General features: G+C 53.6%; 1 protein-coding gene across 3 annotated transcripts in view; it reads left to right on the top strand.

Annotated features, from left to right (window-relative positions):
• The window catches only part of CRAMP1 (cramped chromatin regulator homolog 1), a 55,283-nt gene that overhangs the window by 8,417 nt on the left and 22,158 nt on the right, over window positions 1-24,708 (top strand). For all 3 annotated transcript variants that reach the window (XM_049111527.1, XM_049111528.1, XM_025417034.3), the window contains 4 exons: window positions 3,357-3,550; window positions 10,087-10,240; window positions 13,833-13,916; window positions 17,158-17,206. In XM_049111527.1, coding sequence (XP_048967484.1) covers window positions 3,357-3,550; window positions 10,087-10,240; window positions 13,833-13,916; window positions 17,158-17,206 — 481 coding nt within the window. The remainder of the gene's footprint in view (window positions 1-3,356; window positions 3,551-10,086; window positions 10,241-13,832; window positions 13,917-17,157; window positions 17,207-24,708) is intronic.

Here is a 24,708-nt window from a genome sequence, read left to right as displayed (position 1 = left end):
TGAGGATTATCTCCTCCTCTTTGGGTGCTATGGGGAGCATGGGTGGTGCTGTTCCAGGCTCATGCAGAGATGTATGACGGGAGGGGGTGTAGAGGAGGCAGGCAGCCTGGCTTGTCCAACGGTGGAGTGAGCAGCCGCGCAGCCTTGGAAGGCAGACCCCGGCCACACATGTGCACCCCCCAAATGCAAGCCCTGGAGAGCAGGCCGTGGCCGGGGTTGGTAGTTTGGAGACCAAGGAGGAGGCTGGTAAAGTTGTCTTACTGGGGTGGCGTGGAGCTGGCCTGGACACAGAAATGGGGACAGGAGAAGCGGGGTGGCCCCTGGCAGCTGGGGGCCTGTGACAGAGAAGTCAGCTCTGCTGGAGGCGCTGGGTCTCAAGGGTAGGAGAGGGGCCCGTGACCTGCTCTCTGTCCGTTTCCAAACTCTCGTGGAGCATCTGCAGTGTGAGGCCTGGTGGCAGGCTTGGGCGCAGGACAGCCAGATGCCGTCCCTGCTTTCAGAGGCCTCGCTGTGGGCACCCTCTTTCTGTACGTCGTTTCCCTCCAGGTTCCTCAGATACCAGCTTCTCATCATGCAGACCGTTGTTCACCTATGTGGCCTCAGAAATGTTGTAGCAGATGGAGGCTTGATGGTGGACCTTTACTTTTTTTTTTCCTGGGCTTCTTGCAACCGCCCCTGCTCCCCCCGGAGAAGGCCCCTGTACCCACCCTTTCTTGTTCACAGCGGTCTTGTCTTTCCACCTCCGGCCATTCTGCTTCTGCCCTCGACAGCTTCTCTCTTGTCCTGCACGCATCACAGTTTTCATCGCAGCGCTGCTGTGCAGGTGGGAGGCTCCGCCAGGGGCCGATCCCCCCACAGGACCTCTGGTCCTGCTTCTTGTTTGTTTCTGCTGGAGCCGGAGTGCTTGGGTGAGCCCGAGGCAAAGGCCTGAGCCATCGTCATCTGAAATTTGGGGGATGGACCAGAGATTGCCTGTTCTCTTTCTACTCTGAAGTTTTGTGATTTTACTTTACTTTTTGAAAGCATTCGGTGTCTAGAATGATGGTCACCAAATGTTAGAAATGGTTATTTGGGGGTGATTGGCCTTCTCTTTTGGACGTTTTGAATGTTCGAGCGTTGACTTTATCCTGCGCTCTATCCCTGAGGTTCCATCCAGCTCAGAAATGCTTCCATTGTGTTTTCCTTCCTCGATTATCCTCCTTGTCTTGGGTCTCAGCAGTGCTGTGGGCCAGTGAAATCTCACGAGAGCTGGCCAGACCTCTGTGTTCCAGGTTCTTCACGAGCATACTCTGTTGCTTTCAATTATGTCCAGTACCGGTGTGGGCTGGCAGAGACGTAAACCTGAGCTGGGATTGTCGGGCTGGTTAGCAAGTTGCCTGACCAAAAAGGAGAGTTAATGAAGCCATGATCCCTGCAAATGTGCTTGAAAGTCGCTCCCCGCTGGAGACATCTTGAAGTGTTGGGTTCACTAAGTAGGTCATGTCTTGGGCTGGGTTTGGTTTGGTGAGGAATGGATCAAGTCAGATCTGTATCGAGTACACCCTTAACCCACTGGCAGCAGTTTGCTGCCTGGAGGACAGTTCTCCTGTGGCTGCGGGCTGGGGAGGGCGCAGCCGGAATAGGGGCAGGCTGGGCTTTGAAACCCTGAGCTTGACGGGGTCACACTGAGGACCCAGAGTAGCAAGCTGTCAGAGGCTGGCACCGTATGCAGTGGTGGAAAGTGTGCTGGCCAGCTTAAGAGCCACTAGCCACATGTGGACATTGCCACTAGAAATATGGCTTGTGTGAACGAGGAACTGGGTTTTTTGTTTTATTGACATCTATCTGCATTTACATCTCCTCACGTGGGTAGCAGCAGCGGAATTGGACAGCACGGCGGTCATAAACAGCGATTTTCGGGACCCTGTCACGTTGCCTTCTGAAGTCACTGAATTGGTGCGCTTATCCACAAGAGAGAATCTCCCCCATTTTATGTAGCTGCGTGATTTTTCTGCATGTATGACAACACACTTTGTTCTCTGATAGCCGACTGATTACAAAATGCTCTTTATTTTGGCGTAATAACACAGATCCATGGCACACTCTGTGGAGGGACAATAGGTGTGTCAGTGCACCGTGACCCTGCCGCCTCCTGTCCCTCAAGCCACCCCTGCCCCATGCCTTTCTTTCCAGGGATGGTGTCTGTGAGTAAATACATGGATTAATGGACTTAACAATGTTTCACTCCCTCTGGTTTTCTGTGAACTCCCTGCCTTCTGCCCCTGCTCTGAGGCCGACCCTTGTCACGGGGGTGAGGGGGTGAGGGAAGCGTATCCACACAGAGAGGCCCTCCCTGATTGCCCAGGAAGAGGGCTTCCCTCGAAACCTCAAACTCATGATTATCTTACTAGGAAAGCTTTTTAATGATAATCTGCATTTGTTTCTTTGCTTTTCAAAGTGTTTTTACATTTATGATCTTATTTTTACCAACCCAACCCTCCCCCCAACTGTTCAGAGTTTGATGATTGCTCAGCATTGATGGTCCTGAAGTTACACAGGCTGGAATTCCTGTCTTTGCCCGCGTTGTGCTGGGGCTTCCCTTTCCTCTGAGGAAGGAACCAGATGGGTGGGACAATTGGGTTAGGTCATAAAAGGTTTTATCTGTGACCTTTGCCTCCCGTTGATGAGGCTGTCAGATTTGGAGGGCAGTGGAGCCTCATCATACTTCCTCCTGCCCTCCCCTTTCAGTCTGGTCTCCAAGGACCCATCGTGAGAGTAGAAACTGATGCTTCCAGAGCACCTACAAGGTCATCAGTTCACTCTCACAACATCAGATTTTGTTGGTGGAAATTGATCAAGCAAAAAGGACTACTTCTAAGACCTTTTAAAGGTTCTTGAAAGACACCAAATGATTCATATTCGGAAGTTTGGGTTATATCTACGAGGAGGTGGCGCTTCACACACACTCAAATGTTTTCTTGAGTTTGAATTTCAATTTGTTGATTTGAAAAGACAAGTTATTTCACCCCAAACACATTTGAGAAAGAAGTTGTGATAAATGTGGGTTTTTAGGTCATGGGGGCAAAAGGCTGTCTGCCTCTGATGGTCATCATGCTCTCTCAGTGGGTCTGCAGAAATGCTCATTCTTCTTTTTCTCACTATAAAAAGATTGGAAAGAATTATGAAGTCAAATCACGGTGAGGTCATTGCTGAATAGCCCCAGCAGGCCTGCGGCAGCATGTCCCAGGAGCCATCCTACAGTGGCACCCTTGGCGGGAGGGGTTGGGGTGGGGTGGGGAGAAGGGCTTGTGCAATGGAGCTGTCCCTAGCTCCGCAGCCTTCTAAAACAGGTCACTGTATGGTTCTTTCTCTCCAAGGAGCCGACGGTGGCGGATCATCGTCCGGAAATGGGTCTGGAGCTGCCCCTGCTGCCCCTGCAGGGGGCTCTCGCTCATCTTCCCGGAACTTGGGGTCTTCCAACGGCGAGAAGGAAGAAGGCAAGAAGGCCCGGCGGCAGTGGGAGTCGTGGAGCACAGAGGATAAGAATACTTTCTTCGAGGGGCTGTATGAGGTGAGCCCTGGGTCTGGGACATGTGGCTGAGACTCCCAGCCTCTCTCCACATTGTCCGTGCTTCTCTTTCAGTTGGCCTCTGCCTGGCCGACCTCATGGCTGCAAGACCTATTAGGTCGGCACTGCCTTGGGCAACTCCTCCTAGGTGGCAGGCATGGGTCCCCAAGGCCTGGCACTTGCGCTCTGACCTTGGCCTTTTATCCCCTCATTGTGACTTTAAAAGCTGATACTTGATAACTAAGTGGTTATTAGGAGGTGTCTTTGTTTTTCTGCAAGAGTCTACTGGTTGTCTCAGATACAGTCTTTGTTTTTTACAAAAATTTTATTTACTTATTTGAGAAGAGAGAACTTCTGCAAGTTGGGGGGAAGGGGCAGAGAGAGGGGGAGAGAGAATCTCAAGCAAACTCCCCATTTAGCTTGGAGCCCAGTGCAGGGCTCACGCCCATGACCCTGAGATCCTGACCTGGGCCAAAACCACATGTCAGATGCTCAACTGATTGAGCCACCCAGGCACCCCTCAAATACGTTCTTCACTGAGGAGTGGAGCCCTGTCTGTGGGCCTTCCCCTTGCAGCTGAGAGGTCCCTGATGAGGGACAAGGGGACACTTGCCACATCAGTCAGAACCAGCAGCTTAACCCTGAGAGCAGTTGCAGTGGACGTGGGACAGAATGGGAAGTCCTAAAAATAGAGAGAAGCTGCTCCCTGATCCCACTGCCCAAAGAAACAGCTGTGCTCCCTGCCAGCTGTTTTCACTTCCCTGTTTTGGTTTTTCAAATATTCCTACCTATAGTGATCATGTTTTTTTTTTTTTTTTTTATTAATATCAAATGCATTTTCATGGTACGTTATGGTTCTTTCGCTTATTACTTTTTTAGTGCCTGTAAATATTCTACTTCAAGTGAAAACTGTGGCTTGCATGCTCGCCTGTTTTTATAAATAAAGCTTTATTGGGATGTAGCCACACCCATTCACTTCCTGGCTGCTTCTCACAACAAAGATAGAATCAAGCCCTTGCAACAGCTAGCAAGTGGCCTGCAACATCTATGCGTTTACCCTCGAGGCAGGCCTTGCTCTCTTTCACCATCCTCGTATTGTTGTCTGTCGTATTGTTGTCTGTCGTGGTTCCTTCCAGGTTCAGCAGGCATCTTTGTGAGGATTCTGTGTTTTAGACCACTTGATGGGGGCATAGTGTGAGGAGTAGGTTACTCACCAGTGGGCCGTATTGCGAAGGAATTGGAGTTATGGAAGATTCTTGCCAAGCCTGGCTATCAGGGCTCAGAGCTGAAATGGGGTTTGGAATTGATGCTCTGAAATATCCAGGGAGAGGTGAGAAAAGGTGAGGGGTTAGAATTCAGTGCTGCTGTCAGAATATTCCTGAGGCTTCCTTGTTCCTTTGGGGGCCCCATGCTTTGGTTCTGCCGTCCCGATTGCAGGAGGCCCGTCTGGCAGTGCCCCTGGACTCAGGCGTGCAGGGAGGCAGTGAAGCGTGTATCCAAAGCTTTCCCAGTAGGTGCAGAGTCCTGCAAACAAGTTCAGATGTGTTCCCTTTCTTCCTTCAGACAGTTTGAAAGTAGAGCAGGGCGGCTGTTTTGTATAGTTACGGCCCCACACTGCCTCTCGAAGTTGCCATCAGGCATAGAGCACTGGGGGCCCCACGACTGTGTTCACACTGTGCGGCTGATGCTCCCCTGACAGCTCTGCTGCTTGGTGCAGCCCTTCCTTCCTGGAGAGAGTGGGGCTCTGTGGGGCTCTGGGTGCAGAATGCAGGCCGGAGGTGTGCTTGTTGATTAAAAGTGGGGGAAGGATTCCACATCAGTGTCCTGCCCTACCTTTCTTCAGGTAAATTAGTTCATTTCCTGCCCACTGAGCCAGCTTCTTGTTTGACATTTTTAGCCAGGTAGGTGTTTGAGGTTTCCTGATCCTTAATTAACAATAACGGACCCTTGTGGTCACTTACTGCGTTCCACAGTTAGTGCTGTCGCCCACGTGTCATGTGTGGACATGTGCCCCTGCGAGGACACGGGCTCGGGCCCTACAGCTGACACTCTTGTGTGTCTCTGAGCTGCCACAGGCTGCTGGTGGCGTCTGGATGCAGGGCTGGTAAGCTCTGCTCTGCCGCCGCATATATGCTGCCCATCCCTTCCTTTTTGGTACCCACATCTGACTCGACTGTGCTTCAGGTGACAGACACCCAGCTCAGAGTGCAGAGAGGCACAAGGGATGGAACAGCTGTCCTGACCTACAGACAAGGCGGAGGGACTATGTCAAGCCCAATGGGATGCAGGGCCTGCAACGATGTCATGGAGCCTCTGTCACCCCGTTTGTGGAGGGTGACACTGCAGTGCTTACTGCCTCCTGCTGCAGACCCTTCTCTGCGACAAGAGTGCCACCCCAGGGCAGCCCCGGTGGCGCAGCGGTTTGGCGCTGCCTGCGGCCTGGGGTGTGATCCTGGAGACCCGGGATTGAGTCCCATGTCGGGCTCCTTGCATGGAGCCTGCTTCTCCCTCCATCTGTGTCTCTGCCTCTCTCTCTCTGTGTCTATGAATAAACAAATAAAAAATCTTAAAAAAAAAAAAGAGTGCCACCACACTCCCCACTCCAGGTGGGACAGCTCTAGGAAGGCCTCAGGTGGGCCAGGCCTATTCCAGACTACTGTGGCTGGGGTGTGGGTCGTGGCCCCCATGACAGGGAGCTGGTGGGGAGGCCAGCGGGCCAAGCACCTGTACTGACACCATCCTCAACATCTCCCTACTCTGTTTCAATGGCGGTTCCTCACTAAGCCCATTGCTGATTCCGTTTTTCTTCTTATGTCTGTGGTTCCTGCCTCACAGCCCTACATGCGTGCTTCTCACCAGGTGGATAATTGCTAATGGCTTGTCTGCATCAGAGCACTACAGGAGTGCTAGGAGGCAGAGAAGTCCCCCTTAAGGGCTGACAATCTGATTAGGGAAATGTAGTAGGAACAGAAAAGGTTGGGCTGTCAGGAAGCCTACGCCAACTAACACCACAAGAATTCAGAAGGCAGCATAGTTTGAGAATCACAAAACCCAGATTCTGGTCCCAGCCTAGCGAGTGTGTGCACCTGTGTGGGTTTCGTGCCCTGCTGCAGAGAGGACCTGAGGGATGGAGAGGCTGTCTAAGCTTGCGCCGCCAGGACTCTGATCTAGGCCTGAGGGAGGGTCTGTGGGGGAGGGGACACCCAGAGGAAGGCATTTAAGACATCTTTTTATTTATTTTTTATTTTTCTAATACTGAAAATTTTAATTCCTTCCTTTTTTTTTTATACTTTAAGTTTTCATTTTAAAACTGTTTCAGGGACACCTGGGTGACTCAGTGGTTGAGTGTCTGCCTTTGGCTCAGGTCATGATCCCAAGTCCTGGGATTGAGTCCCTGGTCTGTCTCCCTGCAAGGAGGAGCCTGCTTCTCTCTCTGCCTGTCTCTGCTTCTCTCTCGGTGTTCTTCATGAATAAATAGATAAATAATTTTTTTAAAAGTTTCAAACTTGGAAAAAGTTGCAGAAAGAGTATAGAGAATTCCCTATGCCCTCTACCGATGTTTACATAACCTGTGTGACCAGCTCAATGAGGAGATTGGGTGTGGATACCGTAGCATTTATTGACCTGTGGGCCTTACTCAGGTTTAGGTGGTGTTCCCGCTGATGTCCATTCTGGATTCAGTGGACATGACTCCTGAGCCCTCTACCTGGGGACAGGCCCTCAATCTCCACCTCCTTTCTTCTGTCTCCTAAGAACTTGACAACTTAAAAATATTTTACTTAAATTCAGTTTAAGTAAAATATACTATTAGTTTCAGAAGTAGAAGTTAGTGATTCATCAGTTGCATAAACACCTAGTGATCATTACACCATGTGCTGTCTTTAATGCCCATCACCTCACTCACCTCCCATCCAGCAACCCTGTTTCTTTCCTGGAGTTAAGAGTTTCTTATGGTTTGCCTCTCTCTCTGTTTTTATCTTATTTTTTTCCCATCTCCTATGTTCATCTATTTTGTTTCTTAAACTCCATATAGGAGTGAAACCATATGATAGTTGTCTTTTTCTGACTGACTCATTTTGCTTAACATAATACTCTCCAGCTCCATCCATGTTGTTGAAAATAGCAAGATTTCATTTTTTGATGGCTGAGTAACATTTCTTAGTATGGAATATATATATTGCATCTTTTTTATCCATTCATCAGTTGATGGACATCTGGCTTCTTTCCATAGTTTGGCTCTTGTGGACATTGTTGCTATAAACATTGGGGTACAGGTGCCCCTTTGGATCATTCCGTTTCTATCATGTGGGTAAATACCTAGTAGTACCATTGCTGGGTTGTAGGGTAGCTCTGTTTTTTACTGTTTGAGGAACTTCCATACTGTTTTTTGAGTAGCTGCACAAGCTTGCATTCCCACTAGCAGTATAAGAGGGCTTCCCTTTGGGGCACCTCAGTGGCTCAGTGGTTAAGCGTCTGCTTTTGGCTCCAGTCTTGATTCTGGGGTCCTGGGATCGAGTCCCACATCGAGTTCCCTGCAGGGAGCCTGCTTCTCCCTCTGCCTGTGTCTCTGCCTCTCTCTCTGTGTCTCTCACGAATAAGTAAATAAAATCTTTAAAAAAAAAAAAAAAAAGAGGGCTCTCCTTTCTCCACCTCCCTCACCAGCATCTGTTATTTCATGACTTGTTCATTTTATTTTTTTTATTTATTTTTTATTTTTTTATTTTTTGTGTTCATTTTAGCCATTCTGACTGCTGTGAGGAGGTATCCCATTGTGGTTTTGATTTGTATTTCCCTGATGCCGAGAGATGTTGAGCATTTTTTCATATGAGATCTTGACACGTTTTTTTCCCCCCAAGATTTTATTTATCTGAAAGAGAAACTGTGAGCAAGGCAGAAAGACTGAGAGAGCATGCATTACTAGGGGTCAAGGGAGAAGCAGGCTCCCTGGAGCTCCATGCTAGGGGATCGTGATGTGAGCTGAAGGCAGACCCTTAACTGACTGAGCCACCCAGGGGCCCCGACCTTGATACTTTTGAAGACTTCTGGTCTGTTAGGTTGTGAAATACCCCTCAGTTTGAGCTTCTCTGAGGTTAACTAATGATTAAATATACATTTTGCATTTTTGTCAAGAGTACCACAGGAGTGCCAGGCTGTCCTGGGCATGTCCTGTACAGAGCGCATGCTGTGCTCCATTCTGTCTGGTGGTCTGAACCTCTATCACTGCTTTCAGGTGACACCTGCCAGGTCTTGTACTTAATAATCTGCTTTTTTTTCTTTTACTTTTAGACTATGTAAATACTCTGTTTCTCATTTTTTCTTACACTGACTTTAGTAATCATGCAACTTCTTACCTGAAATAATATTACTATACCATTTGCCCATTGGCGATTTTCTGACTCCATCATTCTTTCTGTACTTATTTTTTTTTTGGGGGGGGGGGTTTCTGTACTTATTAATTAGAGATCTTGTGCAAGAAACAGCTCTCCCTTCTCCCTTATTTAGGTAGGAATTCAGTGGTTTGTTTTTATCTGTATGGACTCGGGTATATAGGTTGTTCTGTGTCACAATCTATTCATATCATTGTCCATTTTCTTGCCCAGATGGCTGCAGATTTGGCCACTGGGAGCCTCCTCTGGTTGGCTCCTGTATCCTTCCCACATGCTCTTCTCATGCTGCAAGCATTTCACTTGCCTACTTTCTGGCATAGCAAGATATTCCAGACTCACTGGTACTTTCCTTGCTCTCATCTCTTCCAGGGACCCCGCTTCCTTTTGGGAATGGGATTTAAAAACCAAGATATGGGTGCTGGGGGTGCTCGTGGTGTCGGGGTGCTGTCACCTCTGGGCCCTTCCCTGGACATCTGTCTTGGCTTTGATGGAATGTCAGCAGCTCCTGAACAATCCTGGTGGTGACTTTGTTCTTTGGAACACCGATTCCATTCTGAAAATCTCACAAAAACTCAGCTCCTACGTGGATGTGTTGAAGGAATAGGTGGCCCATGAATGTATTCAGAGCATAGTCTGTGTGGTTCTCTTACTGTTTATATTTGCTCTCCCTATTTGAATATAGGATACATTTTCTCTGATGGAAGCAGTGAGGGCATCTCTGAACAGTTGATGTATTGCTTTAGGAGGCCAGGTATAGCATACTCTTAGCTCTTTGTGGTTTGTGTTGTGTGTTGCCATGATTGTCTTCATGGAGCTGTCTTGATTTGTGGTCTCTAGGCAACTGTGGGCATTAAGCCCCTTTCATCTGCGTGATGAGCACTGTGTCCTCCTGCTCCTGAGTCCTTGCCTCATTGGTCTTCCATGCTACAATAGATTTATTCCTCAGATTCTGCTGTTGCTTTATCCGTTACTTGAGTTGAAACCAAGGTTCTAGGGAGGTGAGGCTGAAGTTCATGCACAAGAGCCGTCAAGGACATTGGCTTGACCACAGTGGGCTCCCTTTCCCTTCTCCTTTCTCGGGAAGCATCTGTGTTATACAGAAGACTGCCTTGTTGTAACCTTTGTGCTTTAAATGTGGACTTAATTTTGCAGCATGGGAAAGACTTTGAAGCCATTCAGAACAACATTGCACTCAAGTACAAGAAGAAAGGCAAGCCCGCGAGCATGGTGAAGAACAAGGAGCAGGTCCGGCACTTCTATTACCGCACGTGGCACAAGATCACCAAGTACATTGACTTTGATAATGGTGAGTGTGCTCAGACTTGGCTTCTGGGAAGGTGGCAGGTGTGGTTGGCTGCTGGTCAGGAGCTGGTTTCCAGCAAACCCACAAGACACACCCTCTGGCATTGTGCTCTCCCAGCCACATGGCCAGGGATTTCCCTGCCTCATGGTCCTTTGGCTGGTGGAATGCCTAGGATCCATCGCTTAAACTGAATTGTGAGAAAGCCGCACTTATTTCTAATGGCCTTGGGTGCCTGTGCTTCTAGGTCCCTGGCTCACTCTGGGCCCGTGTCCCACCCTGGGAGGGGAGGGCCCCACAGTCGACGAGGAGAAGCAGACCATAGGTCCTGGCCAGCCAGAATAGGGCCCCTCTGGTGCCCACCTTTCTCTCCCAAGCTGGGGCTCCTTGGGGTGAGAGTTGAGCATGGCCTGTGTGTGGTGGGCTGGGGTAGAGGGCTAGCTTTCTAGCTTTTCAGAGCTCTTGTCTGGGTTTGAAGTCAGGCTTGAGTGATCCGTGTTCAGTTCACATGTCTGGGTCAGCACCCTCCCGCCCGGAGCAGCCTACCCAACCAGCCTCTGTCCTCAGAGGAGGTATTGCCACATGTCACACCTGCCACTCAGTCATTGATCATCTTTCTTTATGTTAACTCTTCTTTTCTACAACTTCACTCATAGCTTGGTCATTCCAGACATTTGCTTCTACTAACTTCTCTTGTTTCTGACACTCCTGGTAAAATAATGTAAGTTGTGATAGAGAACAACTCTGATGGCTGAAGCCTGTCACTCGCTTTGAACCTTTGTCATGTGCTGTTCGTGCCTGCCCTTGATGATCTCCTGTGTTTCTGCCTCAGCCCCACCTGTGGGCGCACTCTTGGCCTCTTTGGTGACCCTCAGGCACGTGTATGCCAGCACCACCTAGGCTGACCTGTCTGCCTCCTCCCTGGCTCCCCAGCGGGTCAGCACGCCAGGACCTGGGCTTCCTCCTCTGGCCTGAGAAAGGCCCAGAGAGCATGATTCGAGCTGTCTCTTTCTTTGAAGGATCAGATGGCAAATATCTTGGCTTTGGGGTTTGCAGTCTGTAGAACTTGTTGCGCTCTGCTATCTTAGCTCATTTGTAGACGAAGGGTAAGCAGGTGTGCATTGGTGTGTTCCACAAACCCTTCCTTCAGAAACAGGTCCTGGGCTGCGTTGGCCTGTGAGCCATAGTGTGCCGACTCCTGCCCTAAAGAAGTCTTTCTCACTGCCACCAGCCTGTGTGGGAGCCATTGGGGACAGGGCTGCTCAAGCTCCGAATGCTCACAGTTGTTACCTGACACTGTCACCTGAATGTATGTCCCTTTGAACCTTTGTGGACATCTATCATCAGAGTCTTGCTGGTTGTTCCTCAGAGCTGTTCTGGTCTCTCCTCACCACCTGGTCCCCCTTGCTCTTGTTCTAGATCATCGCTGTCCCCTGCTGTCTGGTCCCACCCTGCCCCTCATGCCATGAGATGGGCACCAGCTGTGCATCTGCCGGGCTGCTTCCTTGCCTGAGCCCCTCCTGCGACTCCACCAGGTGTTCTCCTCCTGACCTGTGGGCTGGCAGGAATAGGGTCTCCACCCTCATGTGTACTTGCACTGTACCCCCCGCTGATCAACCTCCCTCACCCTGCTCCCTCCCCAGGCGGAGCTGTGTTCTCCTCCCAGAAATCCCTCCCTGAATTTTTCCCTGCCCCTTCTTCTGCCTGGCGGGGGCCTGTCACTGAGCATGTCACCCTCAGGGCAGACAAGAAAACCCACGCTCATTTGTGCACATCCCTGCCTGGGACCCCCGACAGTCAGTGGGAGCTGAGACCTCTCCTTCTTCCCAGACACCCTCCACCATCTCAGCACAGCGCCTCCCCCCCGTCCTGGGTGTGCCGCCTTTTCATGCTGCTGTGGAATTTCTCTTTGCTTCCTGTGGAGCGTTAATTTGTTGAGTTTGATATTGCTACAGGTGAATAAATTTTACCTTTCCTTTTGGACCAGCAGGTCCCTTTGGTGGCCTTACAGTGTGCATTTGTGGATGTACCTGTTCACATAGCACTTTTCTTTGGAAACACTTTCTTTGGGTAAATCGCACAATGGAGAGGAGTTTGTTTATTTATTTATTTAAAGACTTTATTTATTCATGAGAGACAGAGAGAGATTGGCAGAGACACAGGAGGAGGGAGAAGCAGGCCCCATGCCGGGAGCCCGACGTAGGACTCTATCCCGGGACTCCGGAGTCACCCCTTGAGCCAGAGGCAGGTGCTAAACCGCTGAGCCACCCAGCGATTCCCACCCCCCCCCCCTTTTTTTTTTAAGATTTATTTGTTTATGATAGAGAGACAAAATTTTATTTTTCGTTTGCTAATGAACTTTTGTTTTCCTTTTCTGGTGATTTCATCACACCTGAGTGTTAGGAGTTTGAAAAGAGCTCTCTGGGGAGAAGCCAGAGAGAGCAGTTGTGAGGACAGGGGAGGGACGGCAGCACAGGTCACTGCTCTGTGAAGTGGTGGAGAAGGCGCCAGACTGAGCTGGGCCTGCGCCGGCAGACGGCACTCAGGTTTGGCTTCAGGTAACACGGACCTCAAAGCATCGTGGTCTTCTGCACAGAGAGATTGGTTCTCCTGTGGCAGAGACGTCAGATAGGAGGTCCAGTGCGGTCACTGGGGACTCAGGGCCTGCCCTCTTGCCACTCTGCCGTGCCTAGCACAGTGCTTGGTCCAGGATGGCTCCGTGGGCAAGACCGGGGTGCCAAAGGACACATTCATCCTCATTCAGTCTTCAGTCATTTTGGGAGCTTCTGGAAGTCTCCTGATCACTCTAGAGGCCAGGACAATGGCGCAGCGGGTTTAGCGCCTGCCTTTGGCCCAGGGCGCGATCCTGGAGATCCAGGATCGAATCCCACGTCGGGCTCCCGGTGCATGGAGCCTGCTTCTTCCTCTGCCTATGTCTCTGCCTCTCTCTCTCTCTCTCTCTCTGTGACTATCATAAATAATAAATAAATAAAAAAAATAAAGTTTAGAGGCCAGGACAGTGGTGCAGCCCCATCTAGCCACAGGGCAGGCTGGGATGTGCACCGTCTGACCTGGATTCGTTGCTTCCTGAGTGAGGTGCATCTGTTGCTGAGGAGCAGGGGAGAGTGGATACTGGTACCATGAGGGCTGGGGCTGCCGTTCCTCCTCCATCTGGCCTCAGGGGGGTCATCAGTGATCAGAGATGGTGTGACACGTCCGCTTCCGTGGTCACAGGCCTCTGGCCTCACACAGAGGTTGGGTGGTTCTGTGTGCGGAGGGAAATGGTCTCAGTCCACCTCCTGTGGCCCCGCTGGCCTCCCAGGCTCCTCCCGGGGCAGCCCTCTGCCCGTTAGCATTTCCTGGCGCCAGCCCAGTTTTCTAATCTAATTTCTCATTTTGAAAATTTAAAAAGCAGCCCTGTGTTCCCGTGTGCGCCTCACTTCGTTTCGCCTGGGGTTGCCGTCCTGGGAGGCACGTGCGGTGGTCAGAACCACGGGACGAACAGCGCTCACGTGCCCCTGCCCTCCTGTGCCCGAGCTGGTCGGCCCGGCGGGGACGTCTTCCCCTTCTAAAGCTCTGTCCCTTCTTGGTGTTTCAGTGTTCTCCCGCGGGCTGAAGAAGTCGTCCCAGGAGCTGTACGGTCTGATCTGCTACGGCGAGCTGCGGAAGAAGGTCGGGGGCTGTGAGTATGGGGCACCAGGGCTCCTGCAGTGCTCGTGGCTGGGGATGTGACGTGGTTTCCGGAATGCTCACGGCTCCCCCTGGCAGGGCCTGCTCTCCTGTCACTGTTGGGTCTTTGATGCCACAGCTCTTCTCCCTCCAGCTTGAATCTTTTTTTTTTTTTTTTTTTTTAAGATTTTTATTTATTTATTCATAGAGACAGAGAGAGAGAGGCAGAGACACAGGCAGAGGGAGAAGCAGGCTCCATGCAGAGAGCCCGACGTGGGACTCGATCCAGGGTCTCAGGATCACGCCCTGGGCTGCAGGCGGCGCCAAACCGCTGCGCCACCGGGGCTGCCCCCAGCTTGAATCTTGAAAACATTTTAGGGAGCAGGAAGTTGAAGAGCACCTGAGCCTCTGCGTGCCTGCACCTTCATGACACTTACCTGTCACAGATAGCGGCCCCACCTGTGCCCTACCCCACGAGTGCACTTTCTCTTACTCAGCATCTGACTGCAGGCATCCTGGCAAGGCCCTGACCCTTCATCCCATGTCACTTGAGACCAGGGATATTGTTCTGCATGCCCTCAGTCCTGTCACCACCTGATGTTTAGCATTTATGTCGCAGGCACTATGGTCTTACCTAGCAGCTGCCTGTGTTCAGGGTGCCAGCTGGGGATGTGGTCCTAGGTATACCTGTGGTGCCCCCTTGGGGCTGTTGATGAGATAGATGAGCCTCACCTTTGGTCTTGTGTGACACTGGTGCTTGGAATGATCTGGGCTACTCCCCATATGTCCCTCTGCTTGTCTCCTGTAACCAACGTAGGCATGCTCTGGCTTTCCGGGGGCACCAACCACTTAGTGGCCTACCTCGCCTCCCCGTGTGACCCCAGGCAAGGGGTGCCCTTGTCTATGCAGGTGCCACTGGGCACCGTCACATGGTAGAAGGGTGCTTACCTACCGGGTCACTCCAGAGGCCCAGTGAGACCATATGACAGAGTCATAAGCCGTCTCCTCCCTGGTCACCCAGCAGAATGCCACTGCTCAGAGTGGGCAGCAGGGCGGGGGGTGTGGAATCAGCAGAGGGACCAGGAGGGAGGGCGTTTGAGGGCTGCTCTGCACACGCTAGCCTAGAAGCAGGCAAAAACCCTACAGGTGGCCTGGCTCCCAACACAGTCCTTCCTGTGGTCTGAGCACTTATTTGTCACCTGCTGGCCTGTCGTGGAGTGCTCCCAGTGTGAGTGGTGTACAGGCACTGACTGCCCCCGGCCACTGCTGTGGTGGCCTCTCCTCGCTCTCCCAGCCTGCCTGAGTCCTCATGAGGCTGGCCTGCTCCCTGACTTGGGCGGCTTACTGTCACCCCACTGGGCAGCACTGGGACCCCGGCCCAGGGGCCTCTGTACTTGGACTTCTGTTCCTCTTCCTGCCACCCTGCAGCTCAGAGAAGCCAGTCCTATTTGTGACATCCCACCAGCCCCTCTTGGCCTCCACGCATGCAGCCCCCCCACCAAGGCCCCACTTGAGCCCCGCCTACCCCCCACTCGCAGGTCACTCGCTGGCACACCGGGTGCCCTGCACACTGCAGCGTCTCATGACTGCATGCTGGTAGCCTTTTCTGGACTGTGCAGAAATTGTGGTCGGAGCCTGCTTTTGTTTAACACTGGGCCTCTGGATGAACATGAACCCTGAAACGGTGGGCGTTGAGTCTGCTGTGTTCCTAGGACTCAGACACACGCTACATGTATGCAGCCTCAGGGCAGCTACTGCGCTGGCTGGTGTCCCAGGGGCTGAGGAGGCTCCACTGTGATGAAAATCTCCTTGGCTGCTAAGTGACAGGTGACGCTTTGCCCCCAGGACTGAGTCTTAGACCCAGAGCTCATTTCTCCTGCCGCAGCGGCCTATCTCCCATCCTCACCTGCGTGTTCAGGTAGCTTTTCTCTGAAAGGTGGTTCCCCGCATGGTGCCCATCGAGTGACTCAAACCCTGAAGTCTCAGTGGCTCAGCTCCTGGACCTTCTGTCTGTCCGGCCAGCCAGATGCAGGACCAACGGGCCCTTCCATCCCCTTTGGCTTTCCCTTTGATTTCTGCTCACATGCCCACGAACCTCCAGGACAGGCTGCCCTCTGGCCATGCGCTTGGCCCTGCAGACCCTGCCTTCACATGGGAATCCCTGCTGTGCTTTCCGCTGATGGTGCTGCTTTGTCGCGTAACCGTGTGGGGCCGGGCCATGCTGGGTCCCCGGTCAGTGAGCGGGGCTGTGCGCCTGCCTCTTCCTTGCTAGGCCTTCTGTCCCGGAGGCCCGTCTCCATCTGGCCCGTTGCCCTGCGGCCTGCAGGACATGCCTTGCTGTTTCTCGTCACATGCTTGTCACGTGTGGCTGTGAATTCTTCCAGTGATTATTTGTAAAGCTTTATGTTGTCTTCAATCTTGAAAGGTGTTTTTGCTGGATGGAGAGCTCAGATTGGGCAGTTTTTCCTTCCTTCACTGTAAAGATTTGTTTATCTCTGGCCTTCGCCATTCCTGGGGAGAGGCCACCGGCCGCTGTGTCTCTGCTGCTCTGGAAGGGATGCATTACTTTTCTCTGCTGCTTTAAGGATTTTGTCCTTGTCTTGGTTTTTGGCCTGGCTCTGTGTTTGTGGCTTATTGTTTTTATCCCTGAGTACATAAGAGTTTAAGAAATTTTCGATGATCCCCAAACATTCACCATCTACCAGGTTACTCACGTTCTTGCACATGTAATTTCGTTTTTCCTTGGACATTTTCGGGACAGCAGCAACTGTGGGAGGGTACAGAGGAACATGGTGTCAGCTCTGGTGAACACGTATGGTCTTGGGTCCTTGTTCACTTACCCTGGGAACCTGGGGACCCAAAGCAGACCACGATGGGCCAGCAGATGACACGAGCCCAGCAGGAGAAGCATGTGGTGGTGACCCTGAGAAGGGAATCTGAGCTGGGCGGCTAGGAAGGAGCAGAGGCTCGGTGTGGTGGGGGTCGGGAGTCAGGAGCAGCTGCGTGGAGGCAGGTTGTGGTTCCCCGAGAAAGTCTTGGTGGGTGGAGAGGACATGCAGGTGGGGATGGCATGCTCTGCCCAGGCTTTGTGGGAGGAGCTGCAGCTAACGTGGGGGGTTGTGTTCTGGGAGACTTTGTTGGGTCTTCTGAGAAGGATATTTGCTTCCTACATTGATGAGAGTTAATCAGGAAATCTTCACTGATCTTGCTCCTGAGGAGTTCATGGTCACATTTATTTGTTTTTCCATTTAAAGGTATGGACGACAAGAACGCGACCAAGTTGAATGAGCTCATTCAGGTGGGGTAAGTAGGGCTTGTGTTGTGGAGCGCCGCTGTTGCTTTGGAACGCGTGCGTGCTTCCCGAAGCCCAGAACTGGAGATGTGTGGTTTTTCTCACCGAGGTCCATAATGTGCCCAACCTCCACAGTGAAAGGTGACTGCGCCATGCAGCCCCAGGAGAGCAGGGTGTCATCGCCTGGGCTGCTCCCCATCTCGTTCTTCCCGCGGGCTCCCTGGCAGGGTGGCAGCACCCACAGGGCCCTCACCACCTCCTGTTCCCGCCCCCGTCCCCACCTGCGTGTGGGCTGTGGGTGGCTTCTCTGGCCACAGCAGGCCCACACTCCGCCTTCCTGTTGCCCTCCTGACCCCTTCCCTGTGCCTGCCCGCCGAGGCTCCACGCCCCTAGAGTGAAGCCAGGTCTGACGCCGTCTGCCCTCACACTCGTGGTGTCCAGAGCTCAAGGTTCTCCCGCTTGCTCTGCCCCGAGCTCAGTGACCATTCCCGTGGCAGAGATGGCGTATGGCACGTGCCTTGTGTTCCATTCTCCCACTGTCTCGGTGGAACTTTAGTTTGCTCTCTGGCCCACATTTCAGAGTGGCCTTCAAGGCATCCTTCATTGTCAGCCTCAGTAGTTGGTCCCTGGTCTCCAGCCACGTGTCTGACTCGGGGCGGCCCAGACCTTCCTCTGCTCCACAGTCTGCGGATTCCGTGTGCATGGATTTCCCACCCGGCGTGGCTGCCACGTTGATGGCTGCCGTGGCCTCCCACTCACCCTGCCAGAGCGGGTGTACTCTCTCCAGATCTCTGCCCCTTGCCCTAGATGGACCCTCAGGCCATCCCCAGGCCCCTGCTGGTCCAAGGCTAGCTGTCCCCTGGAACAGTCTTCACTGGTCTCTGCTGCATTTGCAGGACATGGCCTTCTGGCACCTCCGGTGGCATTTCTCCCTCAGCCTGGTGTTGGATGGCCTGCACGTCCCCATCCCTCAGGCGTGAGCTCCTGACAGGTGGCACCGGCTGTGTGGTTTCTGCTCTGGCTCCGCCCCAGCGTCTTCCCTTACATATGCTCCTCTTGGGTTCCCACGAGTTTATTTCTGTGAACTGCCCCCGTTTGGAACCAGACGTGGTGGTAACTGGGATGCACGTATCAGCGCTATGCCAGGCGGTGTGGGCAGCCTTCACAACTGGTGTCTTGGGGCAGACGGGAGCCTCCTGGAGGCATGTGGGTATGCTTAGGAGCAGGTGGCTCATTGGTCGTGCACCCCACGCCCCATTCACCTGTGGCAGTGGCAGTGCCCGCCTTCCTACCCTCACACAGGCCCTGCAGCGTTTGGGGACAAGCTGGGCTTGTGAGCTGTTTGGGCTGCCTGTGTGCCTCTGAGGACCTGCATCGAGAGCCCAGAGAGTACGTGGCAGAGGTGGTTTCTGGCATTAGTGTCTCCCTTGTGAGGCGGAGCACCCACCCTGGATGCGATCTGGGGGGAGCCTTTTTCACCTTTTATTTTACTTGAGTCCTAACTTGTTGGCTGAGTCAGTGTTCTGGTTCTTTGTGCTCAGGGTCATCAGGGACTGGTTTGCTGGAAAACCTGTGAGTTTTCTTGGCCCGTGTTGGTCCTGTTGTGAGAGGCCGCACACAGAGTGGGGGGTGGCCTCCTGGGTTTCTGGAAGGACACGCGGGCCTGCCTCAGAGTTCACCTCATGTGAGGAAGGCGTGTTGATACATGTGAATGTGGCTGGGTGGTTGGCATTAGGGGCTGCTGGAGGTTGGAGGGCTCCTGAGCTGGGGGCCCGCAGGGTCGAGGAAACACACAGTGCTGGGTCCCCACGGTCTCCGCGAGGAGCCATCACAGTAAAGCCCGGAGGCAACATGACTGTTAACATGGTTCTGAACAAGTGAGGATCCAGGAGGAGCGTCTACATCTCCTGTTTGCTTTGAATATTTAGTAACATGGTATTGGGATGTCACCTGTGAGCAGTCAACGCGCAGGCGTCTGGACTGATAGGATCGGTGATTGGGTGAAAACCAGGGGGACAAGAGAGAGACTCCCTGTGCAGCATTCCCCACGACCTCTGTAGCCACCCAGCCAAGGAGGGCAGCAGAAGTTCTCTGTCTCTGGGGGTGTGGGCTGTGCACGGGCGCTTCTGATGAGGGCCGTGTAAGGAGGCAGGAAGGAGCCAGACAGACATGACCTCAGCCCCGCAGCATCAACGTCCAGGTGACGGGCAGGTCAGGCGACAGGGGCAGGTCAGGTTGAAGGTGTGGGGACGTGTCTGTTCTCCCAACATGAGCCCGCAGAGGATGGGGTTGCAGCCAGGGTCACAGTGCGCCTCCTTCCCTGGCTGTGCTCAGTGTAACAACCACGCGGGACAATTCGCCGGTCCTCCCTGCACAGCCCCCTCTAGCCCCCCAGATCAAGAAGGGGGTAAGTGTTCCAGCACCAGCCTCCCCAGAACCCCTGCCTGTGCCACCCCCCATGGCTTGGGGTGAGGAGGAGGGCAGACGGAAGCAGTCCGTTTCCCACAGCTGCGGGTGGAGAGGCGTCAGCACTGTCCGAGAAGGTGTTCACTCACAGCAGGAGCGCAGGGGAGTCCGTACCTCACCCTCTGTTAGTGTGCGTGCCCTCTGACCCCACAGCCCTACTTCTGGAAAGCCCTCAGGTCCGTGGTGAGCTGCGCCGTAGGGCGCACGTCACAGCGTCGCTCACGCTGGCGGAAGGGTGCTGCAGAGAGGAGCCTGGCTCCTGGGCGGGCTTGGGGGGCTCTGTTCTTATTTTTGGAAGTGAGTGGGGTGCACATGTGGCCACAGCAGGGGGACTCAGTTTGTGGCTCCCGCTCACACCAGCACCCCGGGGTGGTCGGTGCCTGGGGCACCCCTGCTCTTCACAGCTGTGTCCTGTTCGAGTATTTGACAAGCAAGCTTCTGTCTGGTTAGAGGAGGGAAGGGTGTTCTTTCTGGTTAGCTTTAGGCTGCTGACCACATTTGCTGTGTGGTGGTCTACTTACGAAAATGCGTTTATCTGTGTTTCTGGCACCAGAACTGTAGCACCTGTGGCTTCACCCTCGGGGCTTCATCAGGAGTGGATGCTGTCGCTGCCTGATGAAATGGTGTCCGAGCACTTGGAGGGTTGTGGAGACCCCCCAGTGTGGCCCTGAGACCTCCCGCATCAGGGACAGATAGGAGCCAGCTCCAGCAGAGCTCGTGAGGCCCCGGGCTGGAGGAGTGGTGTCCCCTGGAGGCCAGCGGCCCTCGCCTCCTGCTTCCCTGCACCTTCCCCTCCGGACGCATCACGTCTGGTGGTTCAGAGCATCACCCAGATGCTGCTGTGGGCACCAGACTGCACGCCTCCCTTGGAGGGTTGCTGGCTGCTTACCCGGGCTCCCTCTCTGCCACAGGGGACCGGCTCTTCCCTGTCTCCCGGCTGTGAGTCCGAGTCTGCCCCAGCCCCGAGCCTCTGCTGAGTGTGTGTCTCACGTGTCCTCCATGTATGGCCAGACAGCATGTCAACCCCCCCCCCCCAGTGCTCTGGGCACCTCCCTGTCAGGCCCCTGACCAGCCTGTAGCTCCCAGAGGGTCGGGGGCTGGGTCCTGGGGCTTGGTCGTCGGGGTGCCGGGGCGCCGAGTGCTGGCAGCTCCTCCCTCTGCTTTGATGGAGGAATGTCCTTCGCAGCACCCTTCTGTGTCTAAGGAGCAAGGCGGTCGCTATGAATCTCTCAGAAATGTTTATCATGGGCTGCCCAGGTGGCTCAGTGGTTTAGCGCCTGCCTTCAGCCCAGGGCGTGATCCTGGGGTCCCGGGATCGAGTCCCACGTCAGGTTCCCTGCATGGAGCCTGCTTCTCTCTCTGCCTGTGTCTCTGCTTCTCTCTTTCTCTCTCTCTCTGTGTCTCTCAGGAATAAATAAATAAAATGTTTTAAAAAAAGAGAAGTTTATCGTGAAAAAGTTCAAACATCAGGTTGAAACAGCAGTAGATCCAGCCCTTTCTCCCCTTCACTTGAATTTATCGACGGAGGAGCTGCCCGAAGCCTGTGCCCACTTGTACCAGCTCTGGGTGGTTGGGGGAGGGCGGCTCTGTGTGCAGGCAGGTGTGTGCACACATGTTCAGTGTTACTTGTCCTCTTGTGGTTTCATTTCCCTTTCTGCCCTGCTGGGCTGTGGTCCGTGGAACAGACCGCTATCCGTAAGTGGGTTTTGAGCAGGTGCCTTCAGTACCTTCGTGTGTGCTCCACGACAGGACAGAAACAACAGGGTCCTGCGTCTGCCGTTCGGGCTCCTGCCGGAGAGGGCCCCTGCCTCAGGAGCCTCCCGTGTTATACCAACTTGCTTCCCCAGCCCCTGGTGACCTCTCCCCTTCACTGCCTGCATAGATGCCTTTTCTAGAATGTCTCCAAGTGGGGATTGCACAGCACGCAGCCTTTCCAGATGGCTTTTCACCTCCGGTTGTGAGTTTGAAGGCCCACGGAGCAGTGTACCACCCCGATCCACATCCAGATGGCTCCGTCGCCCCCAGACTCCCTTGTGCTGCCCCTTCATAGTTACCGCCCACGCCCAGCCCCAGCAGCCCCTTGGCTGGTCTCTCTGCCCTGTCTTCCTGCCTTTCTCAGAGCACCGTCCAAATGGGGTCACGCGTGCATGGCCTTTGGAGGTTGGCGTCTTCCACCTGGTGCTGTTCACTTGAGATCTGGCCCTTGTGGGTCCGTAGTTCATGCCTCTTCCTGCAGGTAGTGGCCCCACTGCGGCTGTCCCATGCCTGCTTATCCATTCCTCAGCAAGGAACATGGCTGTTAACAGGGCCACTCTAAACCTTCGCCGCCAGGTGTTGGTTGCCTATCACCTGGGCACACGCGCAGGGGGTCCTGCGCTGGCTTCTTTGGGTGCTACCACACAGCTTTCTAGGGAGAGTCCGTTCTGGGCATTGAGTGTGTTTTGAGCATCCTCGTGGGTGGGAAGTGGGATCGGTTTGTGTTGCCCTGGTGACTGACCACATTGAGCATCTTTCTTGTGCTTGTCATGCATCTGCCTCTGTCTGGTGACTGGCCTGCTCAGATCTTGCACCCGTTTCTTTATTACTGAGGTTGGATAGTTCTAGAGTTGTTATAGACACAAGCCTTTTGTCTTGGGTAGGCGGTCAACAGTGTTTTCTCCCAGTCTGTGGCTTTTCCTGCCTTCCTAGTGCCTGTCGCCTGGCGGGAGTGCTCAGTCCTACTGAGGCCCATTGCCATCTCCCTTTATGGGCCGCAACTTCATTGTGACGTCCAGGAGCCCTTGGTCTCGCCCACAGTCCAGCATTGCTCCAAGTTTCCTTGTGAAAGTTTGATGGTTTGCTATTTCCATCCGTGTTGTATGACAGGCAGGTCCCACTGAGTTTTGCCTCTGTGGCCTGCAGGTGTCCACTTACTGCAGTCTCAGCTATTGAAAGCACTGTCCTTCTGATGCTGCTTTTGCACCCTTGTGTGAAGCCAGCAGGCGGTACTGTGTGGCTCTGTATCCAGGTTTCCCTCCCGTTACACTGATGGATGTGTCCAGTCTTCCGCCAGCTGACTTTGGTTTCCAAGGGTAAAGCCAGTGGCCCATAAAGGTGAAACAGGTGGGGGAAGCAGGATGGTGTGTGTGGAAGATTCCTTTGTTGAAGGCCGTGGAGTATTTATTTAACCAACTTCCCATCCATCCTTCTCATGCAGACCTTTCTCAGTTAACTGTGAACGTCCATTGGTTGGAGAGCGTGGGACTCAGGAGCAAAAGGACGGAGGAGAACTCTGAGGTCACCCCTCACTATGATGCTCACAGGCCAGCCTCACATGCTGACTGGGCTCGGCACATGACTTTGCAGAAGAGAAAGCCTGAGTCCCGTGCACGTAGAGGAACGAGCCTGTTGCCTGTCTGTCAAAGCAACAACAGTGGGCGGCGGGGGGGGGAGGGTTGTTGTTGCATGGGGTCCTCTGTGTGACCCTTGATCAGGGGTTAGGGTGGGAGCCTTCTGCTGGTGGTGCTGCTTAAACTCCATGCGCTGGGGGCGCCTAGCCTGGTGGTGCTCCTGCCGTGGCTCAGCTCCGGGGTGGGCTCGAGGATGGGGGCGCACAGACCACATCCAGGTCCGTGGCCAGGCCCCCGAGGCCTGCTCTCAGCAAGCATGAGCTGGGCCCGGCAGCTGTAGCTTCAGGGCACTCCTAGAACTTCCATTTGAAAGTAAAGGAATGGGATCGTGATCTCAGGATGTTTTCTGGTCATACAAAAGGAGCTGCTCACTTTCCCTTAGAAAAAAAAATGATAAAAAAGGAAGTCACCAAAGAGCAGTTTAACGGAAAATGTGATTATCGCAAACACAGGTGCCCCATGGTGGCCACACACCCCCTGCCCCCCCAGGTCTGTGTTGTTGGTGTGGTGCAGATGCAACAAGAAGTGGTGGGCAGAGAGGCCCAACCAGCCCTGGAGCTGCTGCTGGAGACTGGCTGGGGCCGAGTCCACCTGCCCCACGTCCACGGCCGCACTTCGCTGCCTCTGTGTCCCTGAGGTTGAGGTGATCATGTCCCCAGACACAGTGGCAGGGAGTGGGCCTCCTGGGGTCCCTTGGCCTCTTTGGCAGCCTGCCCATATCTCAGCACCATTTCTGGTGTCCTGTGTCTAATTCCGGGCACAGGAGAGGCTCAGCCAGGACTGGACTCATGGGTATGCGGAGAGACAGCTGCCACGGAGGCGTTGACAATGATGCGGGACTCCTGTGAGCCTGCTGCGCTGCCTGACTGCCTCAGCTTGGTCTGCCGCACGTCACACCCCCTGCTTGGCCTTCTAAACACGCTCCGGGGGCCACAGTGAAATCCACTGTTGAGGGGGCTGAGACCCTGGTGCCGTGGGAAATCAGAGCTGTTTCCCTTCCAAGGAGGAGAGGGTGTGCGGCTTTGCTTCCTCGGAGGTGGAAGCTGGGTCTAGGACTGCTGGAGGCTGGCGGGCTCCTCCAGACTTAACTTGTCAGTTTTTCAAAATAGCCAACCTTTCTTGAGTAGATCCAAAGCATCCGAAGTGTGTTTTTTGAAAGGAGCTTTATTTGTGGTGTTAATTTTCATGAGTTACATGGAAATTCTTTAGTTTGTGTCATGCTAACGTTAGTGAAGTTCTGGCTGTACCAGTGTTCTCCCGATGGCAACAGATCCTGGGCCTGCCTGAGCTCCGTTTTGGGGAGTGTGAGCAAGTGGCACATTGTGTCTGCTAGCTGCAAGTGGCCGGTACTCCGTCGGGTGCCACTGGTGTGGCTTACAGAGGAGCCACGGGACATTGGTGATGGGGGTTAGTGGCCACCTCCAGGAGGGCTCAGACAGTTTGCTCTTGAGGGACCTCGAGGAGGCGGAGGAGAGAAGGCATGCATTCGACATTCGATGCGGGCTCCCGCACAGTGGACTTTCCAGGGGATGGACAGCAGGAGGTGCCACGCGACTTGCCAGGGGGCGGGCATGCGTCCGTGAAGGACTGGCATCCTCTTTGCAGCGTGAGGCATGGGCAGGAAAGTAGTGGGACTTCAGAATTACGGTGTGGCCTCC

Source organism: Canis lupus, chromosome 6 (genome assembly GCF_003254725.2).
Source record: "Canis lupus dingo isolate Sandy chromosome 6, ASM325472v2, whole genome shotgun sequence".
NCBI lineage: Eukaryota > Metazoa > Chordata > Mammalia > Carnivora > Canidae > Canis > Canis lupus.
The sequence above is the reverse complement of the archived record's forward strand: the minus strand, read 5'-3'. Positions and strand labels throughout refer to the sequence as shown.